We start from the raw sequence: 27,924 nt of genomic DNA on the forward strand, positions 1-27,924 counted from the left end.
CCACCTTCATCCAGTTCCTCTCCCCACAACCCCAGCCTCTGGTAACCACAAATGCAATCTTTTTCTATGATTTGTTTGTTTATTTTTTAAGTGTAATTGACCCACAACACAGTGTTAGTTCCTGTGCCACAACATAGCAATTTGGTATTTCTATACATTTCAAAATGATCACCACGTTAAGTCTAGTTATGATGTCATCATACAAAGATATTAGTTATTGACTATATTCCCCCCATTGTACATAACTATCTATCTGTATCTATCTGTTTATATACACACATACACACAGTTATTTTAAGTTGCTGATCTCTTAAATTCAAATGCATTTGACAACCCTGCATTTTCACTCCCCCCAACACACTAACTGTTCTTGATGTCATATTTTACATATTTTTGTTTTGTGTATCCCTTAATTACTTACTGCAGATATACACGATTTTACTACCTTTGTCTTTTACCCTCCCTCCTAACTTTACACATGGCTGGTTTACTGTATATTTGCCTTTACTAATGAGATTTTTCCTTTCATAATTTTCGTGTTTCTAGTTGTGGCCTTTCTTTTTCACTTAGAGAAGTCCCTTTAACATTTCTTGTAAAGCTGGTGTGGTGTGAACTCTTTTAGCTTTTGCTTGTCTGTAACACTTTTGATTTCTCCATCAAATCTGATTTAAAGCCTTGCTGGGTAGAGTGTTCTTGGTTGTGGTTTTTCCCTTTCATCACTTTAAATATATTGGGCCACTCCATTTTGGCCTACAGAGTTTCTGCTGAAAAGTCAGCTGATAGCCTTATGGGAGATCCCTTGTATGAAACTTGTTCTCTGCCCCTTGCTCTCTCACTTCTCCTTCTGAGACCCTTATAATGTGAATGTTAGTATGCTTGATGTTGTCCCAGAGGTCTCTTAAACTGCCCTCATTTCTTTTTATTCTTTATTCTTTTTTTCTGTTCCTTTACACTGATTTCCCTTACTCTGTCTTCCAGCTTGCTGATCCATTCCTCTGAATCATCTAATCTACTGTTGATTACTTCTAGTGTATTTTTCATTTCAATGATTGTATTCTTCATCTCTGGTCTTCTTCATATTTTCTAACTGTTAAAAACTTCTAACTTCTCATTCTGTTCATCCAGTCTTCTTCTGAGTTCTTTGAACATCTTTATGATCATTAACTTGAACTCTCTATAGGGTAGATTGCCTATCTCCACTTCACTTAGTTCTGCTTCTAGGGTTTTATCTTATTCCTTCATTTGGAAGATATTCCTCTGTTACCTCATTTTGCTTAATTTGCTGTTTTTATTTCTATGTATCTGTAGGTTGGTTATGTTTCCTGTGCTTGGAGAAGTGACCTTTTGGAGGAGACCTCCTATGCCTCCCAATAGCGTATTCCCCTCTGGTCACCAGAGCTCTATGCTCTAGGGTTGCCCCCTATTTGGGCTGTGTGGGTCCTTCTGTTGTGGCAGACTGACTATTGTGGGCAATCTGGTAGATGTCGCTGGCCCCCAGTCCAGTTGGTTGCCAGGTCCTGCCTTGTGTGGAAGCTGCTGGCCACTGGTTGTCAGGGCTGAGTCATGAGGCTGCTAGCTGAAGGACCCCAGGGGGTTTTGGGTCTAGTGCTAGCCCACTGGTAGGCAGAGCAAGGTCTGGCATGGGTGGCTGTGAGACCAGGGGTTCCAAATCTATTGTCAGTCTACTGGTGAGCAGGGCCAGTTCCTGACACAACTGGCTGTGGGGTCTAAGTTGTCCCAGGACTAGTGTTGGCCTATGATGAGTGGGGCTGATCCTAGGGCAGCTGAGTGAGGGGTCCAAGGTGTCTTGAAGCTGGGGTTGGCCTGCTAGGGCCAAGGCCAGCAGGTCGTGTGGCTGGTGCCTACCCACTGGTGGATGAGGATGGTCCTGGGGCTAGTACCAGTTCATTGGTGGGCACAGTCAGGTCCCAGGGCCTCTGACTGCATGACCCTGGTGTTCCCAGGGCTAGTGTTGGTGCACTGGTGTATGAGGTGTGGTCCTGGGCCCTCTGATGGGCAGGGTCTAGTTCTGGGATGGCTGTGGGCTCAGGAGGCCTTAAGGCAGAAGCCCTGCTAGTGGCTGGGACTGTGTTCTCGACCAGCTTGCTGCTTGGCTTGAGGCATCCCAGTACTGGTGCTGAAAGGCTGGTGGGTGGGGCCAGGTCCCTGCACTAATAAGCTAGAGGGAGGATTCCAAAATGGTGCTTGCCAGCACCAGTTCCCACATGATAGAACGAGTTCCTCAAAGTGGCTGCCTCCAGTGTCTATGTCCCCAGGGTGAGCTGCAGTTGCCTCCTGCTTCTCCATGAGGCTCCCCAAGATCAGCAGGTGGGTCTGATCCAGGCTCCTTTCAAATTACTGCCTCTTTCATGGGTCCCTGAGTACAGGGAATTTTGTGTCACCTTTTAAGACTGGAATGTCTACTTCCCACAACCCTCTCACACCCCTGAAAGTAAGCCCCATTGGCTTTCAAAGTCAAACATTCTGGGGGTTCATATTTCTGGTGCAGGACCCCAGGGCAGGGGAGCCCAATGTGGGGCTCAGACCCCTTGCTCTTTGGGAAGAACCTCTACAATTATAATAGTCCTCCCATTTGTGGGTCACCCACCTTGGGTTATGGGTCTTGACTATACCGTGTCTTCACTCTTCTACCTGTCTCCTTGTGGCTCCTTCTTTATATCTTTAGTTGTAGGAGATCTTTTCTGCTAGTCTTCCAGTTTTTCTCATCAATAGTTGCTCTGTAAATAGTTATAATTTTGTTATGCCCATGAGCTCAGGGTCTTCCAACTCCACTCTCTTGGCCCTGTCCTAGATTAATACTTTTTAAAAAGAGACCTCAGAGAGCTCCCTCCTCTTTTCTACCATGTAAGAACACAGTGTGAACATGCCCGTCTATGAACCAGTAAGTGGACTCTCACTAGACACTGAGTCCGTTGGTTCCCTCATCTTGGATTTCTAAGCCTCCTGAACTGTGAGAAAAAAAATGTGTGTTGTTTAAGCCATATAGATAATGGTATTTTTGACATAGAGGCTGGCATGGACTAAGCCACAGGGGATGCTCCTCCTCAACCCCCTTTTCACTTTACATTTTCTTTCCAAGAAAAATCCTTCTAGCACATGGTATGACTTCAACCACAATTTGTGTGCTGCTTATACATGTATCGGGTATGTAGCTCAGGTGACTCTTTTTAGTCCCACATCCATATATTCAACTCTGTCATAGACATCTTAATCTTAACGTATCCCAAACTGAACTTATCATCTCTCATGTCCCAAGTTGTCCCTTCTCTTATCTTGGGTTTGATTACCCAAGTCAGCAACCAGACTCTTCCTTTTCCCTCTCCTTCAACTCGCATATAAAACCAGGTATCAAGTTTTGCTGAATCTGACTTCTTCCGTTTATCCACTCCCCTCCCCGCCCCCCTTCAACTAACGCCTTCATTATTGCTTAGCTGGATTCTTCCAATAGCCTTGGAATATCTCCTTGTTTCTAGTCTCATTCTCCTCTTCATCAGTTTTGTTTCTAACCTGTGAATTGAAGTATAACATTCCTCTGCCCCAAATCCTTTCTTTACATCTCCTTGAAAGTCTACAGGATAAAATCCAAACTCCTAATCTTGGACACTAAAACCTTAGCACTATGGACCAGGTTTTCTTTCCTTTTCTTTCAACCACTTTAAAATATCCTCAGTTTCTTGAACTAGCTAAGTTCTCTGGTTTCTCAGATATTACCCTTGTTCATCCTCATTATGTAACATACCTCCCCTGTTCTTCAAAGGAACCACACCTATTAACTTCTCTCCCAGCAGCCTCCTCTGATAACACAGAGTTATGTTATGCAGTCATTCTAAGTTACCCTATAGTTTCACAACCACATTTTAATGATTTGCTTCTCTAGCTGGTTCCTCCATGAGACTGAGAGTTGCTTAAGAGCAGACAAGAGTGTAACTTTTATTTCTACATCCTCAGATGTAACTCAAGAAATATCCAATAGATAGAAGGAAGAAGGAGAAGAGCAAAGGAGAATCTGGCATTTACCTCCACTAAAATAATGCTCACCAAGATCAACGTTACCAGTGACCACACAATTACTAAATGCATTGGACATACTTTTTGCTAATCTGGATATAGTTTTGAAAATCTTTTCCTTGTTTCTTTGTTTTGTTTTTTGAGACATTGCTTTCTCTTAGACTCCTGTCTATCAGGTGGATCCTTCTCATTTTCCTCTTCAGGATCCTTTTCTTCTGCTTGCTTCTTAAATATTAAGCTTACCTCCTACCTCAGGATAGTGTGCTGGGTCTCCAGTTCTTTTAGTTTCACTGGAGACCGAGGTCCAAGCTGGAGCTTACTCAGACACATGCAGAGTTGTACTGCCACCTACTGGAACCAGCAAGAGGCCAGCCAGCAAAAGTAGAGCTCCTCATCCTAGGGTGTTGTAAATAGGTTTTGCTATTCTCTGCTGGCTAAGACCTCAAATGCTTCAGCAAAACACTGGGCAACAGGGAGATTGGTTCAAGATGGCAGAGTAGAAGGATGTGCTCTCACTCCCTCTTGCAAGAGCACCAGAATCACAACTAACTGCTGAACAATCATCAACAGGAAAACACTGGAACTCACCAAAAAAGATACCCCACATCCAAAGACAAAGGAGAAGCCACAGTGAGATGGTAGGAGGGGCGCAATCACAATAAAATCAAATTCCCTAACTGCGGGATGGGTGACTCACAAACTGGAGGACACTTATACCACAGAAGTCCACCCACTGGAGTGAAGGCTCTGAGCCCCACGTCAGGCTTCCTAACTTGGGGGTCTGGCAATGGGAGGAGGAATTCCTAGAGAATCAGACTTTGAAGGCTAGCGGTATTTGATTGCAGGACTTTGACAGGACTGGGGGAAACAAAGACTCCATGTTTGGAAGGCACACAAAAAGTAGTGTGCACATTGGACACAGGGGAAGGAGCAGTGACCCCATAGGAGACTGAACCAGACCTACCTGTTAGTGTTGGAGGGTCTCCTGCAGAGGCGGGGGATGGCTGTGTCTCACCATGAGGCCAAGGACACTGGCAGCAGAAGCTCTTGGAAGTACTCCTTGGAGTGAGACCTCCCAGAGTCCGCCATTAGCCGCACCAAAGAGCCTTGGTAGGCTCCAGTGTTGGGTTGCCTCAGGCCAAACAACCAACAGGGAGGGAACCCAAACCCACCCATCAGCAGTAAGGCGGATTGAAGATTTACTGAGCTCTGCCCACCAGAGCAACAGTCAGTTCTACCCACCACCAGTCCCTCCCATCAGGAAAATTGCACAAGCCTCTTAGATAGCCTCATCCACCAGAAGGCAGGCAACAGAAGCAAGAACGACAATCCTGCAGCCTGTGGAATGAAAACCACATTCACAGAAAGATAGACAAGATGAAAAGGCAGAGGGTTAGGTACCAGATGAAGGAACAAGATAAAACCCCAGAAAAACAACTAAATGAGGTGCAGATAGGCAACCTTCCAGAAAAAGAATTCAGAATAACGATAGTGAAGATGATCCAGTACCTCGGAAAAAGAATGGAGGCAAAGATCGAGAAGATACAAGAAATGTTTAACAAAGACATAGAGGATTTAAGGAACAAACAAACAGAGATGAACAAAACAATAACTGAAATGAAAACTAAACTAGAAGGAATCAATAGCAGAATAACTGAGGCAGAAGAACGGATAAGTGACCTGGAAGACAGAATGGTGGAATTCACTGCTGCAGAACAGAATAAAGAAAAAACAATGAAAAGAAATGAAGACAGCCTAAGAGACCTCTGCGACAACACTAAACGCAACAGCATTCGCATTATAGGGATCCCACAAAGAGAAGAGAGAGAAAGGACAAGAGAAAATACTTGAAGAGATTATAGTCAAAAACTTCCCTAACATGGGAAAGGAAATAGCCACCCAAGTCTAGGAAGTGCAGCAAGTCCCATACAGGATAAACCCAAGGAGAAACACGTCGAGACACATGGTAATCAAATTGGCAAAAATTAAAGACAAAGAAAAATTATTGAAAGCAGCAAGGGAAAAATGACAAATAACATACAAGGGAACTCCCATAAGGTTAACAGCTGATTTCTCAGCAGAAGCTCTACAAGCCAGAAGGGAGTGGCATGATATACTTAAAGTGATGAAAGGGAAGAACCTACAACCAAGATTACTCTACCCGGTAAGGATCTCATTCAGATTCAATGGAGAAATCAAAAGCTTTACAGATAAGCAAAAGCTAAGAGAATTCACCACCACCCAAACAGCTCTACAACAAATGCTAAAAGAACTTCTCTAAGTGGGAAACACGAGAGAAGAACAGGACCTAAAAAAGAAAACCATAACAATTAAGAAAATGGTCATAGGAACATACATATCGATAATTACCTTAAACGTGAATGGATTAAATGCTCCAACCAAAAGACACAGGCTTGATGAATGGATACAAAAACAAGACCCATATATATGCTGTCTACAAGAGACCCATTTCAGACCTAGGGACACATACAGACTGAAAGTGAGGGGATGGAAAAAGATATTCCATGCAAATGGAAATCAAAAGAAAGCTGGAGTAGCAGTACTCCTATCAGATAAAATAAACTTTAAAATAAAGAATGTTACAAGAGACAGGGAAGGACACTACATAATGATCAAGGGATCAATCCAAGAAGAAGGTATAACAATTATAAATATATAAGCACCTAACATAGGAGCACCTCAATACATAAGTCAACTGCTAACTGCTATAAAAGAGGAAATCAACAGTAACACAATAATAGTGGGGGACTTTAACACCTTACTTACACCAATGGACAGATCATCCAAAATGAAAATAAATAAGGAAACAGAAGCTTTAAATGACACAAAAGACCAAACAGATTTAATTGGTATTTATAGGGCATTCTATTCAAAAACAGCAGATTATACTTTCTTCTCAAGTGCTCACGGAACATTCTCCAGGACAGATCACCTCTTAGGTCACAAATAAAGCCTCAGTAAATTTAAGAAAATTGAAATCACATCAAGCATCTTTTCTGACCACAACATTATGAGATTAGAAATCAATTACAGGGGAAAAAACGTGAAAAACACAAACACATGGAGGCTAAACAATACGTTACTAAATAACCAAGAGATCACAAAAGAAATAAAAGAGGAAATAAAAAACTACCTACAGACAAATGACAATGAAAACATGACAATCCAAAACCTGTGGGATGCAGCAAAAGCAGTTCTAAGAGGGAAGTTTATAGCTATAAAAGCCTACCTCAAGGAACAAGAAAAATCTCAAATAAACAATCTAATCTTACACCTAAAGGAACTAGAGAAAGAAGAACAAACAAAACCCAAAGTTAGCAGAAGGAAAGAAATCACAAAGATCAGAGCAGAAATAAATGAAATAGAAACAAAGGAAACAATAGCAAAGATCAATAAAACTAAAAGCTGATTCTTTGAGAAGATAAACAAAACTGATAAACCATTAGCCAGACTCATCAAGAAAAAGAGGGAGAGGACTCAAATCAATAAATTTAGAAATGAAAAAGGAGAAGTTATAACAGACACCGTAGAAATACAAAGCATCCTAAGAGACTACTACAAGCAACTCTATGCCAACAAAATGGACAACCTGGAAGAAATGGACAAATTCTAAGAAAGGTATAACCTTCCAAGACTGAACCAGGAAGAAATAGAAAATATGAACAGACCAATCACAAGTAATGAAATTGAAACTGTGATTAAAAATCTTCCAACAAACAAAAGTCCAGGACCAGATGGCTTCACAGGTGAATTCTATCAAACATTTAGAGAAGAGCTAACACCCATCCTTCTCAAACTCTTCCAAAAAATTACAGAGGAAGGAACACTCCCAAACTCATTCTATGAGGCCACAATCACCCTGATACCAAAAGCAGACAAAGATACTACAAAAAAAGAAAATTATAGACCAATATCGCTCATGAATATAGATGCAAAAATCCTCAACAAAATACTAGCAAACGGAATCCAGCAAAACATTAAAAGGATCATACACCATGGTCAAGTGGGATTTATCCCAGGGATGCAAGGATGCTTCAATATATGCAAATCAATCAATGTGACACACCATATTAACAAACAAGAATAAAAACCATATGATCATCTCAATAGATGCAGAAAAAGCTTTTGACAAAATTCAACAACAATTTAAGATAAAAACTCTCCAGAAAGTGGACATAGAGGGAACCGACCTCAACATAATAAAGGTTATATATGACAAACCCACAGCAAACATCATTCTCAATGGTGAAAAACTGAAAGCGTTTCCTCTAAGATCAGGAACAAGACAAGGATGTCCACTCTCACCACTATTATTCAACATAGTTTTGGACGTTCTAGCCATGGCAATCAGAGAAGAAAAAGAAATAAAAGGAATCCAAATTGGAAAAGAAGAAATAAAACTGTCACTGTTTGCAGATAACATGATACTATACATAGAGAACCCTAAAGATGCCACCAGAAAATTACTATAGATAATCAATGAATTTGGTAAAGTAGCAGGATACAAAATTAATGCACAGAAATCTCTTGCATTCCTCTACACTAACAATGAAAGATCAGAAAGAGAAATTAAGGAAACACTCCCATTTACCATTGCAACAAAAAGAATAAAATACCTAGGAATAAACCTACCTAAGGAGACAAAAGACCTCTATGCAGAAAAGTATAAGACACTGATGAAAGAAATTAAAGATGATACCAACAGATGGAAAGATATACCATGTTCTTGGATTGGAAGAATCAATATTGTGAAAATGACTCTACTACCCAAAGCAATCTGCAGATTCAATGCAATCCCTATCAAATTACAGATGGCAGTTTTTATGGAACTAGAACAAAATATCTTAAAATTTGTATGGAGACACAAAAGACCCCGAATAGCCAAAGCAGTGTTGAGGGAAAAAAACGGAGCTGGAGGAATCAGACTCCCTGACTTCAGAGTATATTACAAAGCTACAGTAATCAAGACAATATGGTACTGGCACAAAAACAGAAATGTAGATCAATGGAACAGGATAGAAAGCCCAGAGATAAACTGACGCTCCTATGTCAACTAATCTATGAGAAAGGAGGTAAGGACATTCAATGGAAAAAAGATAGTCTCTTCAATAAGTGGTGCTGGGAAAACTGGACAGCTACATGTAAAAGAATGAAATTAGAACATTCCCTAACACCATACACAAAGATAAACTCAAAATGGATTAAAGACCTAAATGTAAGGTCAGACACTATAAAACTCTTACGGGAAAACATAGGCAGAACACTCTATGACATACATCACAGCAAGATCCTTTTTGACCCACCTCCTAGAGAAATGGAAATAAAAACAAAAATAAACAAATGGGACCTAATGAAACTTAAAAGCTTTTGCACAGCAAAGGAAACCATAAACAAGATGAAAAGACAACCCTCAGAATGGGAGAAAATATTTGCAAATGAAGTAACTAACAAAGGATTAATCTCCCAAATATATAAACAGCTCATGCAGCTCAATATTAAAAAAACAAACAACCCAATCCAAAAATGGGCAGAAGACCTAAGTAGACAGTTCTGCAAAGAAGACATACAGATGGCCAGGAAGCACATGAAAAGCTGCTAAACATCACTAATTATTAGAGAAATGCAAATCAAAACTACAATGAGGTACCACCTCACACCAGTTAGAATGGGCATCATCAGAAAATCTACAAGCTACAAATGCCGGAGAGAGTGTGGAGAAAAGGGAACCCTCTTGAACTGTTGGTGGGAATTTAAATTGATACAGCCACTAGGGAGAACAGTATGGAAGTTCCTTAAAAAACTAAAAATAGAATTACCATATGACCCAGCAATCCCAGTTCTGGGCATGTACCCTGAGAAAACCATAATTCAAAAAGACACATGCACCTCAATGTTCACTGCAGCACTATTTACAATAGCCAGGTCATGGAAGCAACCTAAATGCCCATCGACAGATGAATGGACAAAGAAGATGTGGTACATATATACAATGGAATATTACTCAGCCATAAAAAGGAATGAAATTCTGTCATTTGTAGAGACATGGATAGATCTAGAGACTGTCATACAGAGTGAAATAAGTCAGAAAGAGAAAAACAAATATCGTATATTAACACATATATTTGGAACCTACAAAAATGGTACAGATGAAACGGTTTGTAGGGCAGAAATCGAGACACAGATGTAGAGAACAAACCTATGGACACCAAGGGGGGAAAGTGGTGGGGTGGTGGTGGTGGTTGTGTGATGAACTGGGAGATTAGGATTGACATATATACACTAATATGTATAAAATGGGTAACTAATTCTAATAAGAACCTGCTGTATAAAAAAATAAGTAAAATAAAATTCAAAAATTAAAATTAAAAAAAAGATCAAGAGAAAAAACAAAAACAAAAAACAAAAAAAAACCCACTGGGCAGCAGCTCTTTTGAAAAATCCTCAGAGGATTCAGTCTGAGCAAATCCCATGACCTTGACTTCCATCCTTTACCCTGTTCTGTCATTTGACTCCGCCTACTCCTCCTCAGCTTCTTTTTCATGGTTCACTTTAAAGTCTTCCTTAGTTAACTCCACTTCAACCTTGCTCATTCTACTCCTGTCTCATCTTATCTTCTAGTCCAAATATTTACTGTAGTCCACGTTGGGGGAAGAGCTGAGTGAAAACTGGGGTTGACTGGAGCTGAAGCATGACCTCAAGCAAGTCTGACCCTGAGTTTCAGTTCAGAAATGCAGGTAGTAATACCTGTCCTCACCTCACAGGGTTCCAATATGATCAAGTGTCATATACAATTTCTGGTATTTAGCCGACTCCATTTCCCCATGCTGATCCTTTGGAGAGGGTAACTACTTCCAAGACAAGAGTTCAGAGATTGAGGAGAACAGTGTTTTTATTTGTCATCTCCATGTTGAGAATCAGAAATGTCCCCAATTTGGAAATAGCTACTAATATGCTGTATCAGGGACTGTGGCTACCTTATGGGTCTCCAAATTGTCCTGGGTGGGCAAATAATTCATTTAGATACAAGAGGGATGGGCCTGAAATTTCTTAGACCACAAGCATGTGGAATCCATTCATTTGGGTCAAATAACCTTGCTTTTCTACTAATGTTCAGTGGATAGGCCAATGTAAAGGTTCATACAGTGAATTTATCATAGGAGAGGAAGAGCCTGGGGGTGGGAGACCAGTATTCAAACTGTGTAGATCTGATTTCCCACACTTTGTGCTCTCAACCTACCCACACATGATCTACTCCTCACATGATTTAAAGTTGGCTCAGGCCAGAAATCCCCTTGGGTGGGTACCTGCAAATTTTAGCCTCTGGATTAATCAGGGTGATTCCTAACTGGGAAACCAAAAGCAGATATTCTCTATCAGGGGTCTTTAATCTTTTCTGAGCACTGACACCTCTGAAAACCAGTAGAAGCTATGGATCCTCTCACCAGAAAACAAAACTAACACACATTCAAACAAAATGGTTCGTTTCCGTTGTGCTCTCATTAAAAAAAAAAAAAAAAAAAAGGGGGCTTCCTGTTTCTGGTGCCCAGGCCCCACCCATGAGTTGCTGAACGGAGAGGAGTTCAGTACTTTTTTTCTCTAACCTTAAGACACGAGTTCAAGAGAGCCCTTGGTCCCTTCCTAGCTTGGTTCTGGCCTGTCTCCAGAGTTCCTGGCAAGTTCTGGAGAGTAGCATGTGCTCCAGAAGGTGGGAACTGTCTCTGGCTCTGGAACTTCTACTGCTGCCTCATTTGTTCCTGGCAACCAGCATACGAGGTACTTTCCACAAATTGTCTGCCTCTAATTGTGCACTGAAAGCCCTGTCAGACGGAAAAGGGAATATGGGATGTGGCTCCACCTGGAAGTGGAGTAGGGGCTCCGGGCAGCAGTGGTAAGTTGGGGAGCCTTCCTTAGCCTGGAGAATCAGACTCCATCTCTTTCCCCAAGGGGTCGTGACAAAATTAGGACCTTGGTGAGATGGGGAAGTAGGCCCCTCATATTTAGTGCTGTGGTTTGTCCTCTGTAAAGTCTCCTTGCATTGTGAATAACAGGAAGCTACTCTGATAGCCGCCACATTTTATGCTCTGGTGTGTTGTGCTCCTTGAGGCATTCTTTGAGACCTTTGTCTATGCAAAGAGTTGTGTCTTGAGCAAAGGTAAATGATGCTGTCATTGTCCCAGAGAGAGACAAAACTGTGGGAAAGGAAACTTGTCTAGGGTCTCTGAGTGAGAGTCTGAGCAGAGGACTCAGTATCAGAGGAACCTCCAAACATCTGATTAAGAGTTCAGGTTCATTCTTCTGCCATGGGCTTGTTCTGGTCCCCTCGTGTGCTAATTTTCCTTTCCCTGTTACAGCTGCCCAGCCCTCCAGAACCTGTCTGAGAATTGAGAGCTAAGCTATTGTCTTTCTCACTATTCCCCCTAATAAATACTCAGGTCTTTTTCATTTAAGGGGCTTTAATGCTCACCACTATGGAAAAAAATGAGTAAAAGTGAATGTTCTTATGGGAAACAAATATAACATCATAGAATTATGACAGTATGTAACTTTTAGGGAGACGAGATAGCAATGCTTAAAGGAAACCCTGTTGGCCAATTATGTAAGGCCTCTCAGGGTGGTAATACATTTGATCTGGTTTATGACTGGTTTAGGAGAGGAAGAAATTTTTCTTTACCCTTCTAGGTTCTTCTGGCTGTCTAAGAATTAAATTGACATGAGACATATTAACAAGAGAAAATCAGAGTTTAATATTGCGTACATGGGAGAAACCCAGAAAACCTGAGTAACTTGCCATAATGGCTGAAGCCCTCACCTTAAATATCATCCTCAGCTAAAGACAAAAGAGGATGTTGAAGGTGACAGTTCTGGGAGGTTATCAGGAAGAGCACAGTAAACAAGGGTAAGGTTGTTAGGCAGATTTAAGTTAGCGCCTTCTCCATTGATAAGAGTTTCTAGAGATTTTGTCTCCCTCTCTGTCCTCTTCCGGTACAGAGAGGGAGACACCCTTACAGATGAGAATTTCCCTTACAAATATAAATGTTTCTTACAAAAGGGTAACTCCTACATGGTTTTCAGAATGTTTACCACGTCTTCTCTTTCCTTAGAAAATAACCAGCTTAAAACAATTAATATGCCAAAGAAACATATATTAGGGCGGCAAATTCTGCTCCCTTAGGCTGTGTAAGCCTAGAGACATGATGTCTTCAGGGCACTCGTGGCTGTGTGGGCTCCATGGGACTGACTGTACTCATAGGACACTGATATGACCTTGGGAGTGGGGGCTGGCATGAAGTATTCATCCAATTGTTGGGAAAGATAAAGATGCCAAGAGAACTGGAATATTTCAGAACTTTTCTAGACTTAGGTCAATGTGTCTAAATCTTTTTATGTCTAGATTATGCCTACAGATGGTCCTTTTATCCCCAATTTATGACCCCCTCACCCCATAACCACATTTCATCTAAATTTAACTTTGCTGTTTGCCTTGAAGGAGGTTCTGTCTCTCTTACCTCTAGGTCTATATAAATGCCTTTCCTTCTGCCTAAAATTTCCTTCACTCTCTTCTCTCCAGCTCCTCCCTTAGCATTCCATTTTCATGCGACTTCCTCCTGGAAACCTCAGGCCCCAGGTTATGGTTGGTGAACTGCTTGATTGTCTGTTTCCTTGAGCCCCGTGAGGACAGGGACCTTGTCCAGTGCTAAACCTGGCACAGTGCCTAGAACATGGCATGGGCTCAATAAATAATTATTAATCCTATGAATGAATGACATCAAAGGACTTCCTTTCAGGTTATCTGTCCAGATCTTCCTAGGGGTATAGTAATTCTCTCCTCCCCAGTAAGGGATGCTCTTGTGACAAAATTTAAGAAGTAGTTTTAAATCTTCTCCTTAATCCCTCCTCAGACTTGAGTTTCTCAGCTCTCTGACCTCAGGGCCCCCTCATCACTAGTAGGCATCTTCTCTGTCTCCCTTCAGTACAACAGAGTGTGGTGGAAACAGCTTGAGCTGGGAATCAGAAGACCTTTGTTCTGTGTTCCATGCCATGGGACTTTCTATAAATTGTGAAAGCTTCCTGAGCCTCAATTTTCTCCACTCTGTTATGGGTATAACAATATGCTCACCATTTTTTCAAGGGGTTATTGTTAAGATCAAAAGAAATAAAGAATGTGAAATTGCTCTGTGATTGTGACCACATACAATTTGTGGTAGATAAGAGCTGAGAAGAACATAAGGAAACTCCAAAGCCCAACACTCTCTCCTGAGCCACAGACCTGAATTTCTAACTGCTTTTGAAACATCTCCAGACTCTCCAAACACATTTCCAAAATCTAACTCCTCATCTTTGTTCCAGCTATCTACTGCTGCATAACAAGCCACCACAACACTGGGACTTCCTCACCTTCCATTTAGTCATTGCAATCTGGCCGATTAAACTCATTAGACTTCCCATCTCAGGAAATGGCACTCTCTCTGTTCATCTTGTCACCCATGACACACATCTGGACTCTTGAAATCTATTGACAAATTACTTCCTTGAAAGGTTTGTACAGGTTTGTTAAATAGTTGATCTCATTAGAGAGCTCCAGGTAACTCTATATCAATATCTTTAAGACTCATCTCTTTCAGTTCTTCAAAGTTTTACTAGAAATCACATGACTTGTTTTTAGAGTAATCAGAATTTCTCCTTTAGGACCTCTTTCTCCTTCCTGGGTAGACTCTTTTTGTATGAAATTACAACTTCCTTTGATCTGATTTTTCCCCCTGTTTTAGTTTTGCTTCTCTACAGACAAGAAACATGGTTAAGCACAGGAAAGATCTGCTTCATTTTCTGTTATAAACTACAGGTAAACACAGTTACTTTATCCTAAGCATCCACACACATAACCAACTACTTCTTCTTGATAGAATTAAATCAAAATAGTACTTTTCTTTAAGTAGTTTTCTACTTCTAAAACATGGAATTGTTAGGAAGGCAAATCAAGATTTTTTTCAATTTACTTTAAAAATTGAAAAAATACATAAATATATTATATATAAGAAAAATATAAGTGAATCTATCTATCTGAATTTATTAGACAATCCTCTGTAACAGACTAAATCACCACCTTGATATCCTAAATTGTACTACAATGGTTGTGCATAAATTTTTGCAATCTAAATCAGTAATATTAATGCATCTTTCTTCAACTTGTGATTGGATTAAAGAATGCTTCTAGAAGACTAGAATATTTTTTGTTCCCTTTTTTTATGGTTAATCAAACATTCTTTCTACTGTTTCTATCTTTAGGTTCATGTTGCTTTTTAAGCCTACCCTTTCATTAGATATTTCATAACAAAACTCACATTTCTTTTATTAAATTAATTTTTATTTTATATTGGAGTGTAGTTGATCTACAATATTGTGTTAGTTTCAGGTGTACAGCAAAGTGATTCATTTATACGCAAACATATATTCATTCTTTTTCAGATTCTTTTCCCCAAACTCACTTTTCCTTTGCTATTCTCAGGCATGAGTCTCAGCCCATGAGAGGTTGCTGGGTTTATATTTCAAGGTTTCCCTTAGCTGCTTTTTATTGATTTGTTGATACTGAAACCATGAATGCTCTACTCAACACTCTTTTATGTTGTTTCTTTTGAGAGTTTCTGGGCAGCTTCTCCATTGCTCCTCTGCTGTCTATGTCCTAATAGTCATCTTTTATTCATTTATTCAGGACCCAACCATAAGACAGGGCTGCTGCACTGGCCCAGTTTGGGCACATTATGATACTTGAGAAACACTGTTCATTGGTCATAAGTAATTAAATAGTAACTCCAATTTCTACTTGAAGTCTCTCAAAGGATGTTAAAGGGAATCCAATTTATAAGCTATAGTGATACTTCTACCATACCCTCTCCTGTCCTCTTCAGTCTTCTCAAACCATCCCACTCATGTGCTGCCCAGAGATTCTCACTCTTTTGAGCCTTAATACTATAGCACCCCTATTTCCTAAACCAACCTGAGTGGCCCCTGTTTATCTTCTCCTTTCCTCTCTGCCTTTTCAGTCCAAACCAAACTTAAGAAGTAAGCAAAAAAAAAGCTAAGTGGGAGTAAAAATAAGAAAAATGTGACTAGTAGGAGGTCATGAGGAGATGACTGGGAACACTTATGTATGCATTTTTGTCCCTGCCATTCATTCATTCATTCATTCTTTCTTTCTTTCATTCTATACTAAACAACAAATGTGAGCCAAGTATTGTGGGGATTCAAAGTTGAGTAAGACATGGTCTTTGCCTTTGAGAAGTTCACAATCTTAGTGACTATGTGTCTGTTATAGTTTCTCCCTCCCCCTCACACTTTAGTTTGAAGTTCTTTTGAGCATGTTGGGGATACCCTGGACAAACAAGATCTCATTGTTATAAAGCAGACTCCATTCTCACAAGGAGAAATGATGTGTATTATAACTGGGTCTGAATCATGACTTGAGTCTATATGCTCTGTATTCTTCATTCCTCATTGGGTTCATCTTCATTCCTCCTTCCCCAAGGAAGCTTCAGGTAAGTTCTCTGGTCTTACCATGGTGCTGGGGCCTCTTTCTTATCATCACATGTCCTAGCCAAAGACCTGGTTTTGTTTTTCTTTTGTGCATGCTGATGTCTTTTACTTTTAGACCTAGCCTACAAGTGAAAGCTTCTTCAGGAGCTGCTACAGTTTTTTGGATTTTTGGCCCCTACTTCAACATTCTTCACTCTTCCAGATTCACATATAGGCATTCATTCCTAAAAAATATATCATTAGTCTAGTCCTTATTTTACCACTGTTTTGGTACAATAAAGTAAGTTCAACAGGCAGTTGTTAAACATCTCAATACTTAATGCATAGTACTAGATGTTATGGATACAAAATTAACGTAGGTAATAATAAAAAAAAATACATGACATTTATTGAATACTTACTAATCTTCCAAGTATTAGTCTAAGTACTTTATGTGTATTGATTATTTGTATTAATTTAATTGTATTCTAAGCATTTGTTTGTGTAACTCTGGGTCAGGGTTCTTTAGAGAAAAAGAACCAATAGGATATATGTAAATGTATAGAAAGAGATTTATTATGAGGCCCATGCAGTTATGGAAGCATAACCCATATTATGTACTTCTTTGGAGAAGTCCCATGATCTGCCATCTGCAAGATGGAGGCCAGGAAAGCTACAGGTGTAGTTCCAGTACAAATCCACAGGCCTGAGAATATATAGACTCATGATTTGAGTCTATATGCTCTGTGTCCTTCATTCTCAGTGGACTCATCTTCATTCAACCTTCCACAAAGAGGTTTCAGGGAGCCAATGGTCTAATTCCTAGTCCAAGTCCTAAGGTCCAAGGACCAGGAGCACTGATGTCCAAGGGTAGGAGAAGATGGATATCCCAGCTCAAAGTAGAAAGCAAATTTGCCTTTTTTTCTGCCTTTTTGTCCTATTCTGGTCCTCAATAGATTGGATAATGCTCACACACATTGGTGAGGGTGATCTTCTTACTCAGTCTACTGATTCAAATGCTAATCTCTTCCAGAAAAACCCTTATAGATGATCCAGAAATAATGTTTTACCAGCTATCTGGACATCCTTTAACTCAGTAAACTTGACACATGAACTTCACCTTCACAAACTCTGTAAGATAAATACTAAAACAAAGGCAGAGAGGCTAGGTAAAATGCTCAAGGTTATACAGCTAATAAGTGGGCTAGGATTTAAATAGTCTAATTCTAGACCCCATGATCTTTTTTTTTTCTTTTTGAATTTTATTTATTTATTTATTTATTTTTGGCTGTATTGGGTCTTTGTTGCTGCACGCAGGCTTTCTCTAGTTGTGGCGAGCTGGGGCTACTCTTTGTTGCAGTGTACAGGCTTCTCATTTCAGTGGCTTCTCTTGTTGTGGAGCATGGGCTCTAGGCACGTGGGCTTCAGCAGTTGTGGCATGCAGGCTCAGTAGTTGTGGCTCGTGGGCTCTAGAGCACAGGCTCAGTAGTTGTGGCACACGGGCTTAGTTGCTCTGCGGCATGTGGGATCTTCCTGGACCAGGGCTCGAACCCGTGTCCCCTGCATTGGCAGGTGGATTCCTAACCACTGCACCACCAGGGAAGTCCCCAGAGCCCATGATCTTAACCATTATACTACAATGGAAAATGAGTTAAACTCATAAGATTCATTTTTTGTCCTTAGGAAGCATGTGGTCTGGTGATAAAGGCAAGTAATAGACATTAAATGGATCACTTTAATATGATATGAGTTCTAAGATATAGAAATGCACAGGATATTGTAGCTTTCCTTCCTCTTTCCTTCACCACCTATGTGTAATGATTCAAAAAAAGCCATCCCGGTGGTTGGCTGTGACTTCTCACTGAGAAATAAAGTGGTTAATTGTGGGTTGTGCTATCTTCCTAAGCATATGTCTGAGACTTGTTGGAGAGTCTACCAAGGATGACCTAGGCCAGCAGTTCTCAACCAGAATGAAGGCAGGAAGATTTTTCCTCCCAGGGGGCATTTGGCATTGTCTGGAGATATTTTTGATGGTCACAACTGGAATGATGCTACTGGCATCTAGTGGGCAGAGGTCAGGGAGGCTGCTAAATATCCTACAATGCACAAGGACAGCCTTTCACAACAAGGAATTCTCTGGTCCAAAAAGTCAATAATGCCAAGGTTGAAAAACACTGACCTAGGCTGTCTATTGTCACCACTTTTATTAAGTCACATGGAAACAAGTAACAGAATGAGAACGAGTCTAAAATATGTGTCTAGTAATTTTAAAATCTTGAAGAGAATGTATGCTTCTGAAGAGGCTGTATGGTCCAAGAGGCCAGAGACTCTGCATTGCTGGTGTCAGAGCCTAGAACAGGACCTGGCACATAGTCATTGTTCAAATACTGTTGGTTGGACTGAACTGATTATGTCACAGAGATTATAAAGTATGGAATGGATCAATCAGAAACAGTGTGGAAATAAATGTCTGTGTGTGTCTGTGAACGCACCAGGCATACATTAAATGCTCCATAACTGGTTGTTGAATGGATAGATGGATGGTTGGAAGGATTAGTGACTAGGAACTTGAAAGACCTGGGAACACAGGCATTTTGAATCTTTATTGAAAAGAATGTTTTTGGAAATGATAGACATGTGGAAATTAAATAGGTATAGATATGATGTTAAACAATATGAAGTTTCGTGTGACAGTATATGAGGTAAGAGTGATATAGATCATATTTCTTCTTTCCTCTACCATTAGCTTTTTTTCTACTGCTCTTTCTCAGCCTATACATTTACACTTAGTTTTCCTCCCTCCACAGAGAGTGTTAGCAGACCTCCCTTCATCTTGTATCTTCTGGCTATCACCTTTTCTTTCTCCTTGCATTCAAGAAACCAGGTTTTTTAGAACTGAGGCTTATACAATTTGGGGTGCCCTCATGAGAAAGAGAACAGAACTGTAAATACAAATAGGAAAAGAAAATGAATGTAGTTAGAATGAGAAAAGAAGCCTAATGTATCACAAGTTTTTTTAAAAGCTGACAAATACAAAAATCACAAAAGCCAGAAAAATAGCACAATATTTTTATTAATAAAATGCTTTCACTCTCCTATAATACTTTGCCACTGACTAACTCTGGTTCCCTTTCATTTCAAACCTTGTTTCTCCTTTACTTCTTACCTACTGCTGGAGAACTAAATTGAACCACAAGGAACACAGGCACAGAGAGGAGACGTGACTCGTCCTCATTTTATTTGAAAATGTCCTGTTATGAGAGTAAGGGAGAGAGCCAGGCCTGGCTCAGTGTCCTTTTTCTTTCTCGTCTAGGGCAGAATTAGATGGATTATAAGCACATCTCCTGTCCTCATGCCCACTTCTCAAGCTCTAACTATCATTGAATTCCTGATCAGGGGTCAGGCCCTCTGATAAAGATCATACTCACTGCTCCCAAGCAAAAGTCTCTTGCTTCTTCTTTGTTCCACCAGCCCAGGCCAAAGCCTGGGCCACTGGGCAGCTCTGCCTTCTCTAAAATGGGTCTCACTCACTCTGACTCTCATTGGCAGATTATTCAAAATATGCCGTCTCCGGCAGCAACGTGAGTCTGCCAATCTCCAGTTTGCCGGGGAACTACACATCACTCACCTGGTTTTATACTACTGACCAGAAGATTGTAGAATGTGAATTCCGTCAGCCTAAATACTTCAATACTAAATTTAAGGACAGGGCCAGGCTTGATCTTCAAAGTGGCACACTGCACATCCATAATGTCCAGAAGGAGGACAGCAGCACTTACCTCCTGATGGTGCTGAAGGACACTGGGGACGAGGACGAATGGAAGATCTCACTGGTGGTGCTTGGTGAGTTCGGGGAACCAAGCGGCAAGTCCCCACTCCAGGGCCCTGGACGGACCACTGGGAGAGGACTCTCCCTGGGTGGGGGGGGGAACCTCAGGATAGGCTTAATTCATTTCTCCTGGAGCCAGTTCCACTTGGAAGTGAGGCTGGGCCAGCCAGACTCGAAGTAGATTACTCTGGGACATTTAAAACCTCTTCTGACATTAAGGAGTCTAAGATTTGAAGATAAAGAAAACAGTAAGGATGGTTTCCTCTCTATTCTCTTCATGCTCTCCTGTGATCAACCCAAATCAGTTCTGAGCTCTTCTTAATAACATAACTGAACAAAGACTTCATCAAACATAAGGAAAAAGATAGAAGAGATAAAGGATTGGGCAAGAGCTGTTCAAGAGTGTTTTTACCTTTCAGAATGGTTGGGACAAAAACTTCCACTCCTAGCACCAGCCTAACCAGTATATGTGAAGTAAGGGCTAGAACATTATACTTGGAGTCAGACAGACCTGGGTTTAAAACCCTGGTCAGTAACTTACTAGCTGTGTGAACTTGGAGAAAGATCTTGCCATCTCTGCCCCATTAGGTAAGATTCTGTTGATGGCAAGTGATGGAGACCAATTTGATGTACCTTTAGCAAAAAAAAGGAGAATTTCTTTAAAAAAAGAAAACTAGGACTATTTAAAGCAATGCAAGGAGTTTAGAAGAGTCAAGAAGGGATGAAGGGGAGGAAGAACGGTCTAAGAGGCTAAAATCCCCTGCTCACTCACTTCCTCCATGTCATATGGCCTGAAAATTCAAGACATACTGGGAACAGGAAAGATTCAAAGGCTTTTACAGTGGTTTTAAAAGAAATCCCAAATTTATATCATTTACCAAATTCTGTGGTAAATACTCCCACCACAGCCATCTCCAAACTGCTAACGGTTTCACAACCAACTTGCAAAATTTCTGCATATCTTAAAATCCACAAGCTGGCTTGGCTTTAGCACACTTGCCTAGGGATAAGACCCTGAGGATGCGATTAGCAGAAGAATCATCCTTCAGTCCAGCCCAGGAATTTCTGACAGCTCAAAGGGGGCCTCTTGGAGCCAGGCTGCCCTAGCTGGCTCTGTCCACAAAGTGTTCAGGGCTGTGCTGCTTGCCATGGGAAATGAGGAAGGTATGCAAGACTTGAGGCCAGACCACAGGAAATGATGAAAAACAGTATGAAGATTGCTCATATAAAGTATGCAGGAGGAGTCCAGCAATCTGATAGGGTTTCACGGAGGAGATGGATCTAGAGTTCAGGAGGTCAGATGGCAGAGTCTCCATTGCCCCTCACAGACATACAACCCAGAGGCCAGCACTGATTGGGTCAGTTCTCTGCCACATTTTAATCCTCTGACATCTGAGCTGCATTGATTCTGTAAGTGTTTTACCCTTGACCAGAAGGAAAAGACCCCAGAGGATTTCAAGTAAAGCAGTCCTAGTCAAGGAAGGAGCAGATGATGGGATTACCTCTCAACCAATCTGGCTGCAGGATGACAGCAGTGATGATGCTGTGACATCCAACATGCATGTAATGCTTACACCCTGCAAAAGCACTTCCTCATGGACGATGACACTGTATCTTACTAACATTGTGCTGTGAAGCAGAGTCATCTTACATGCAAGAAGGAAGTTCAAGGGGTTAATTATCTTGCCTAATGTCATTCTACCAGGGTCAAGTCCAGGACCCAGGCTGGTCTCACTGTAAAGCAAGTGTTATGTCTTTTCTATTGCATAACTGATTCATCCATCCATCCATCCATCCATCCATCCATCCATCCACCTATCCCTTTCATCAGATACTTATAGAATACCTGCTCTGTGGCTGGCACTGAGATACCAAAGTTAACTGATGCAGTGCTGTTCATCACTACTGATTTTTGCTGGGAATTCCATGAGGTTCTTCTCTGTAGTTCTGCCAGCGTCCAGGAAAGGTACAGGGTGGTACCTCTTACCCCAGGACTCTTGCTGAATCTGAGCCCAAGAACTCTTGAAGGACTGATAGACCAAGGTGCCAAGTGTGGGCCATTGCTAGAGAAGGGGCCCTGAGCAGCTCAGACAGTTGGGATATCAAGTCCAACCCCGCTGATCTCTATGCTAAACCTCTGCTGTTCTTTCTGGCCCACAGACGGTCATAACCCCATTTTTGTTTCTGGGTGCATGGCTCCCCCTTCTGGATCCAGCTTAGCTTCACTCCAAGGAGTAGCTCTTTCAGTCTGAAGCCTCCAGAGGTCAAAGCTGCTCACTGGCTCCCTCTGCAGGGGCCTCTTCTCCATGACTGCTCCTGCAGCCCTCTGGGGCTCCCTTTGTACTTCGTTGGCTAAACCTTCCCAGCATAAATGCTTCATAAATGCATAAACCCATGGTCTCATCTTAACCTATTCATTTTTAGACCCTGTACCAAAGCCTGTCATAAACGTCAAGAAGACACAGGAAGTGAACAAGTGTTACCTAACCCTGTCCTGTGTGACCCAGGACCAGCCTGTAAACTACACCTGGTATGCAGAGTCCCTTCCAAAAGAGTTCCAGAGCAGTGTGCTTGAAGTGACCCATGCACCACAAAACTACTCCAGGTCTTACACCTGCCAAGTCAGCAATCCTGTGAGCAGCCAAAATAGCACAGTCAACTTCACTTCACCCTGTGTACAGGGTAAGAGATACTGCCAGGGGAGCTGAGGTGGGCACAGGGTAACTAGTCTTCTCTTGAAGGAAGAAAAGCATGGAGATCTTATTCAGCCTCCTGGCACAGAAATTAGTGGAGAATCCCAAAGGCGTCTGTGAGGCATGGAAGACTTGGGTTCTCTAAGGTTTCACTGCCTTGCTGAGAGGGTTCACTGCCTCTCAGCAAGCTAACCTCGGCTTTGTGGAGCTCAGTGTCCTCATCTGCAAAGGGCAGTTGGCACAGGGGCTCTGATTTCCCCTTCTCCTGCCGTGCTCTAACAGTGCATGGTCCTGGAATCTGAGGCCAGTGTCCTTGCAGGATAATCTGAGATTTCAGGGTGAGCAGGGAGAAAAAGGACAAGTAGGGGAACAGTCCACACACTGTTGGGCAGCAACACAGAGACATTTCTGGTAGGCAGCAAAGGAAAAAAGGGCCAAGTGGACGAGCATGAGCGAGAACAAGTGGTGAACAGGAGATCCTGATCCTAAGGTAGAGACTTTCTGTTCTTCCCCAGGTGTATGCTCCTTGATGAAGTTGGAAAAGCAAACTCTGGGTTTCATGTTTCAGATTTCTCTGTTGCCTGGGAGGATCCACTCATTAGAGCATCACTCCTGGTTCTCTCTCAAGCCTACACAGGTCCCATAGTGGGGTAGCTATGAGCATAGGTTTTGGAGTCAGTTACACCTGGGATTAATCCTGGGACTGTCACTTACCAGCTAAACAAGTTACTTAGCTTCTCCAAGTCACGTCCTTCTTTTTTTTTTTTTACATCTTTATTGGAGTATAATTGCTTTACAATGTTGTGTTAGTTTCTGCTGTACAACAAAGTGAATCACTGTATGTATACATATATCCCCATGTCCCCTCCCTCTTGAGCCTCCCTCCCACCCTCCCTATCCCATCCCTCTAGGTGGTCACAAAGCACCGAGCTGATCTCCCTGTGCTATGCAGCATCTTCCCACTAGCTATCTATTTTACATTTGGTAGTGTATATCTGTCAATGCTACTCTCTCACTTCATCCCAGCCTCCCCTTCCCCCACTGTGTCCTCAAGTCCGTCCTCTACGTCTGCATCTCTATTCCTGCCCTGCCAGTAGGTCCATCAGTACCATTTTTCTAGATTCCATATATATGCATTAGCATAGGGTATTTTTCTCTTTCTGACTTACTTCACTCTGTATGAAGTCATGTCCTTCTTAAATAAGACAAAATAATAGTTCTTATCTCATACTGTTATAAGGATTAAATGAGACAATACAGATAACTACCTAGCACAGTATCTAACAAGTCCTCAGTGAATGGTAGTTAACTTAGGCCCAGGCTTTTTAATTCTAGAGACACTAGGGATTTGGGAACCACTTAATAAATTTGGATCACCATCTTCAGCATTCCAGGCCCTGTACTCTCCACACGCCTGAAATCATACCCCCAAGCCCTGGTGTACAAATCCCTCCAGAATAACTCATACCTGTGATGCCAACATTTACCTGAGATCCCTGTCATACCCAGTCATCAGGGATCATGGCCCTTGGAGACATGGCTCTTTCATGGTCTTCCTGGACCCAGTCTACTCTGCCCACCTGTGCTGATTTCTTTACCTCTGCTCCCACACAAGAGCTATGGAAGCTGTATGTTCAATATTCTTCCCAACTTACTGGTCATGTCTCTTCTAGTCTTTCCTGATATGCCCTGCTTTTCTGCCACCATAGACCCAATATGACACTTTGGTGTCTGACCATAAGACCACCAGTTGGCTGGGTGGTTCTAACACCACCTTTATATCACCACCATATCCTGAGATCCAGAAAAAGGAAGAGAAACAATCCCTGTCCTTTATAGAATGAAGGTGGCTGCTCATTCACAGAGAGGATGAAAGCAATAATACATCTATTTTTTGAAGGGCTAAGCCCATCTTGTCACTTTTTAGCTATCCAAATTATTCTAGAAAAGTATCCCTAATTCTTCTTCCCTAATTTATCAGGATCCTCTCCTCCCCTCCCCTGCCTTCCCTTTCTGTATCTCTTTATTTCCCTTTCTTTTTTTTTCCTACCCCCTTTTTCCTCCTAGTTGGTACTGATGGTTAGTAGTGTAGAGAAACACGGAAGGGAAGTAAAACTTCCTTCCCTAAAGTTAGCGCATAGCATCATATTATCAACTGCACCTGAAGCTCTGCCCTACTTAATGGCTGCCCAGTGTAGGAGAGTGATTCTTTCCCAGGTCCACAGATGTGCCAAGGTAACCTTCAAGTACAGGACTCAGCTAAGCCAGTGATATTTAAGGGATTTCTGTACTCTTTATACTTTACATCTGGGAGTTTGAGCTTTGCTCAATCTGGGAAAAGGATGTCCCAGGCACACTGGGTCTGGATTCAGGGAGGAAACAATTCCCCTGCTCTATAAGCTCCCATGCCAATGTCCAGTACCCCTGCCCCTTCTCAACACATTAATCAAGACACCTAAATGTTTTATGTTTTCTTGCTATTTCAGCCTCATCCTCTGGAGTAGCTTGGACTGCAACTTGGCTAGTGATCATGGTAACCACTGTTCTTGGTCTCCTATGGATCTGAGATAAGCTCTTCTAACTCAAGAGTGAAACTTCAAGAATGCAAGATCTTGCCCTCATCAGTAAGCATACTATTAACCAGGACAGAAGTTCTGGCTATATAGGATGGGGGAAAGTACTGAGATGTCTACAAGGATTTTCAAATTAACTTTTTTAAACCACAGTAATATTTTATTTTATATCCTCTAGTTGTTTTTTAACATACATATACACATGCATTCTTCCCACCAAAAAATGGGCAAAATGTATTATGCAATGTTTTCTTGTTGGAATAAATATTTGATATGATTGTCAAAGTGGATTCCTAAAGTTGCCCCAGATTTGTTGGACAATGCCTGCTCCATTAGCCTAGACAAACTGGAACATGGAGATACAAAGGGGAACACCTGGGACCACTGCCTCCTGTGTGCCTGCAGGGCTGGGAGGTAATTTGTTCTGTCTCTAACTCTCGCTTCCACATCCTTGCCAAACCTCCTGGGGTTCCAGCTCTCAAAATCCTCCCCCACCAAGCTCTGGTCTCCTTCTCAGTGGTTTGCCTTGTTCTAGCCTCTGTGAGGAACATACTTATTAGGTTTCCTGGGAATGTGAGGTCAGGCTTACTCCCCCAGAACTGAGTATGCAGCTTTTTTTTTTTTGCCCTGATTTTTTTTACATCTTTATTGGAGTATAATTGTTTTACAATGTTGTGTTAGTTTCTGCTGTATAACAAAGTGAATCAGCTCTACGTATACGTATATCCCCTCCCTCTTGAGCCTCCCTCCCACCCTCCCCATCCCAGCCCTCTAGGTCGTCACAAAGCACCGAGCTGATCTCCCTGTGCTATGCGGCAGCTTCTCACTAGCTATCTATTTTACACAGGGCAGTGACATCTGTCAATGCTACTCTCTCACTTCATTCCAGCCTCCCCTTCCCCTCCTGTGTCCACAAGTCCATTCTCTATGTCTGAGTCTCTATTCCAGCCCTGCCACTACATTCATCAGTACCATTTTTCTAGATTCCATATATATTGAGTATGCAGCTTTACCACATAAAGAGGGTCCTTCCCAAGCCTCTTATTGGGAGCTGAGTTTCCTCTCCTCCTCTTTTCACCATTGTTGCTGTGTGGGCAGCTCTTCAAGTCCTAGTTGTGTCCTGAGATCCAAAAAACCATCAAATTGACTAAATGCTGTCACCAGTGTCTTTCATTATAGGAAGGTAAGAGCTACCAGGCCCACCATTGACATAACACCTGGATTTTTTGCTGTATGTTCTCCTCCTCTAAGGTTCTCCATGGGCCTGAAGCTGAGAGGGTCACTAAAGGATGTGCTTCCCTTTCAATGAACTGTCCCACCACAGACCATTTTCTCTTTACACCAAATCAGCCTTACCTCCCCTTCCCCTCATCACCTCTGTGGCAGAGATAATACTGTGTGTTCATCAAAACCTTTCATTTCCTTTCTGGACTTTGATGGTTAATAATTTTATGTGTCAAACCTTATTCTGGGTGTGTCTCTGAGGGTGTTTCTGGGTGAGGTTAACATTTGAATCAGTAGACTGAGTAAAGCAGATTATCCTCTCTAGTGTGGGTGGGCCTTATCCAATCAGTTGAAGGCTTGAAAAGAACAAAAAGGCTTACCCTCCCACAAGTATGGGAGAACTCCTCCTAACTGACTGCCTTCAAGCTGGGACATTTGGTTTTTCCTGCCTTCAGACTTGGACTGGAACTACGCCATCAGCTCTCCTGGGTCTCCAGCTTGCTAACTCAGATCTTGGGACTTGTGAACCTCCATAATTGCATGAGCCAATTCCTCATAATAAATCTCTTTAAATGTGTGTGTGTGGTGTGCTACTGGTTCTGTTTCTCTGGAAAACCCTGACTAATACATCAGCCAATAGCAAAACTCTTTTTCCCAGCTCCCTTTTCATCTAACTGGGGCCCTGTACCTGGTTTTAGCCAATAGAATGTGGGTAGAATTGATGTAACGGAAAGTGAGGGACTCAGAAGTGGAACCACATAATGCAAGGAGCCTCGGTTCAAGCCATTGCTTGGAAGCCGGCTGTCTGATCTGCATTGGACATGCATGACAAGAAAGTTTGGGTTTGTTTGTTACAGCAAGATAGCCTGGGCTCCCTAAGACACCCTCTCTCTTCTCTCTCAGCCCAGCCTGCAGTCCCATCCCAAACTGACCTCTGATCAGTTTGCATCCTCCAATCAGGCTGTCTAGATCTCTTTTCTGTATGCAGTGTCCTCCCCTCTTCCTTCACTTTATTTTGGCAGAGGAGGAGGTTTTGTTGGGAGAAACA

General features: G+C 41.8%; 1 protein-coding gene across 1 annotated transcript; it reads left to right on the forward strand.

Moving 5' to 3' along the window:
• The first annotated feature begins 11,725 nt into the window (after positions 1–11,725).
• CD48 (CD48 molecule) lies at positions 11,726–25,824 on the forward strand. The gene is made up of 4 exons (XM_061185833.1): positions 11,726–11,823; positions 20,107–20,400; positions 22,811–23,068; positions 25,566–25,824. The coding sequence occupies exons 1-4, from the start codon at positions 11,742–11,744 to the stop codon at positions 25,643–25,645; spliced, it is 714 nt and encodes a 237-aa protein (XP_061041816.1). The 5' UTR covers positions 11,726–11,741; the 3' UTR covers positions 25,646–25,824.
• The last annotated feature ends 2,100 nt before the right edge of the window (positions 25,825–27,924 follow it).

Source organism: Eubalaena glacialis, chromosome 3 (genome assembly GCF_028564815.1).
Source record: "Eubalaena glacialis isolate mEubGla1 chromosome 3, mEubGla1.1.hap2.+ XY, whole genome shotgun sequence".
Taxonomy (NCBI): Eukaryota; Metazoa; Chordata; class Mammalia; order Artiodactyla; family Balaenidae; genus Eubalaena; species Eubalaena glacialis.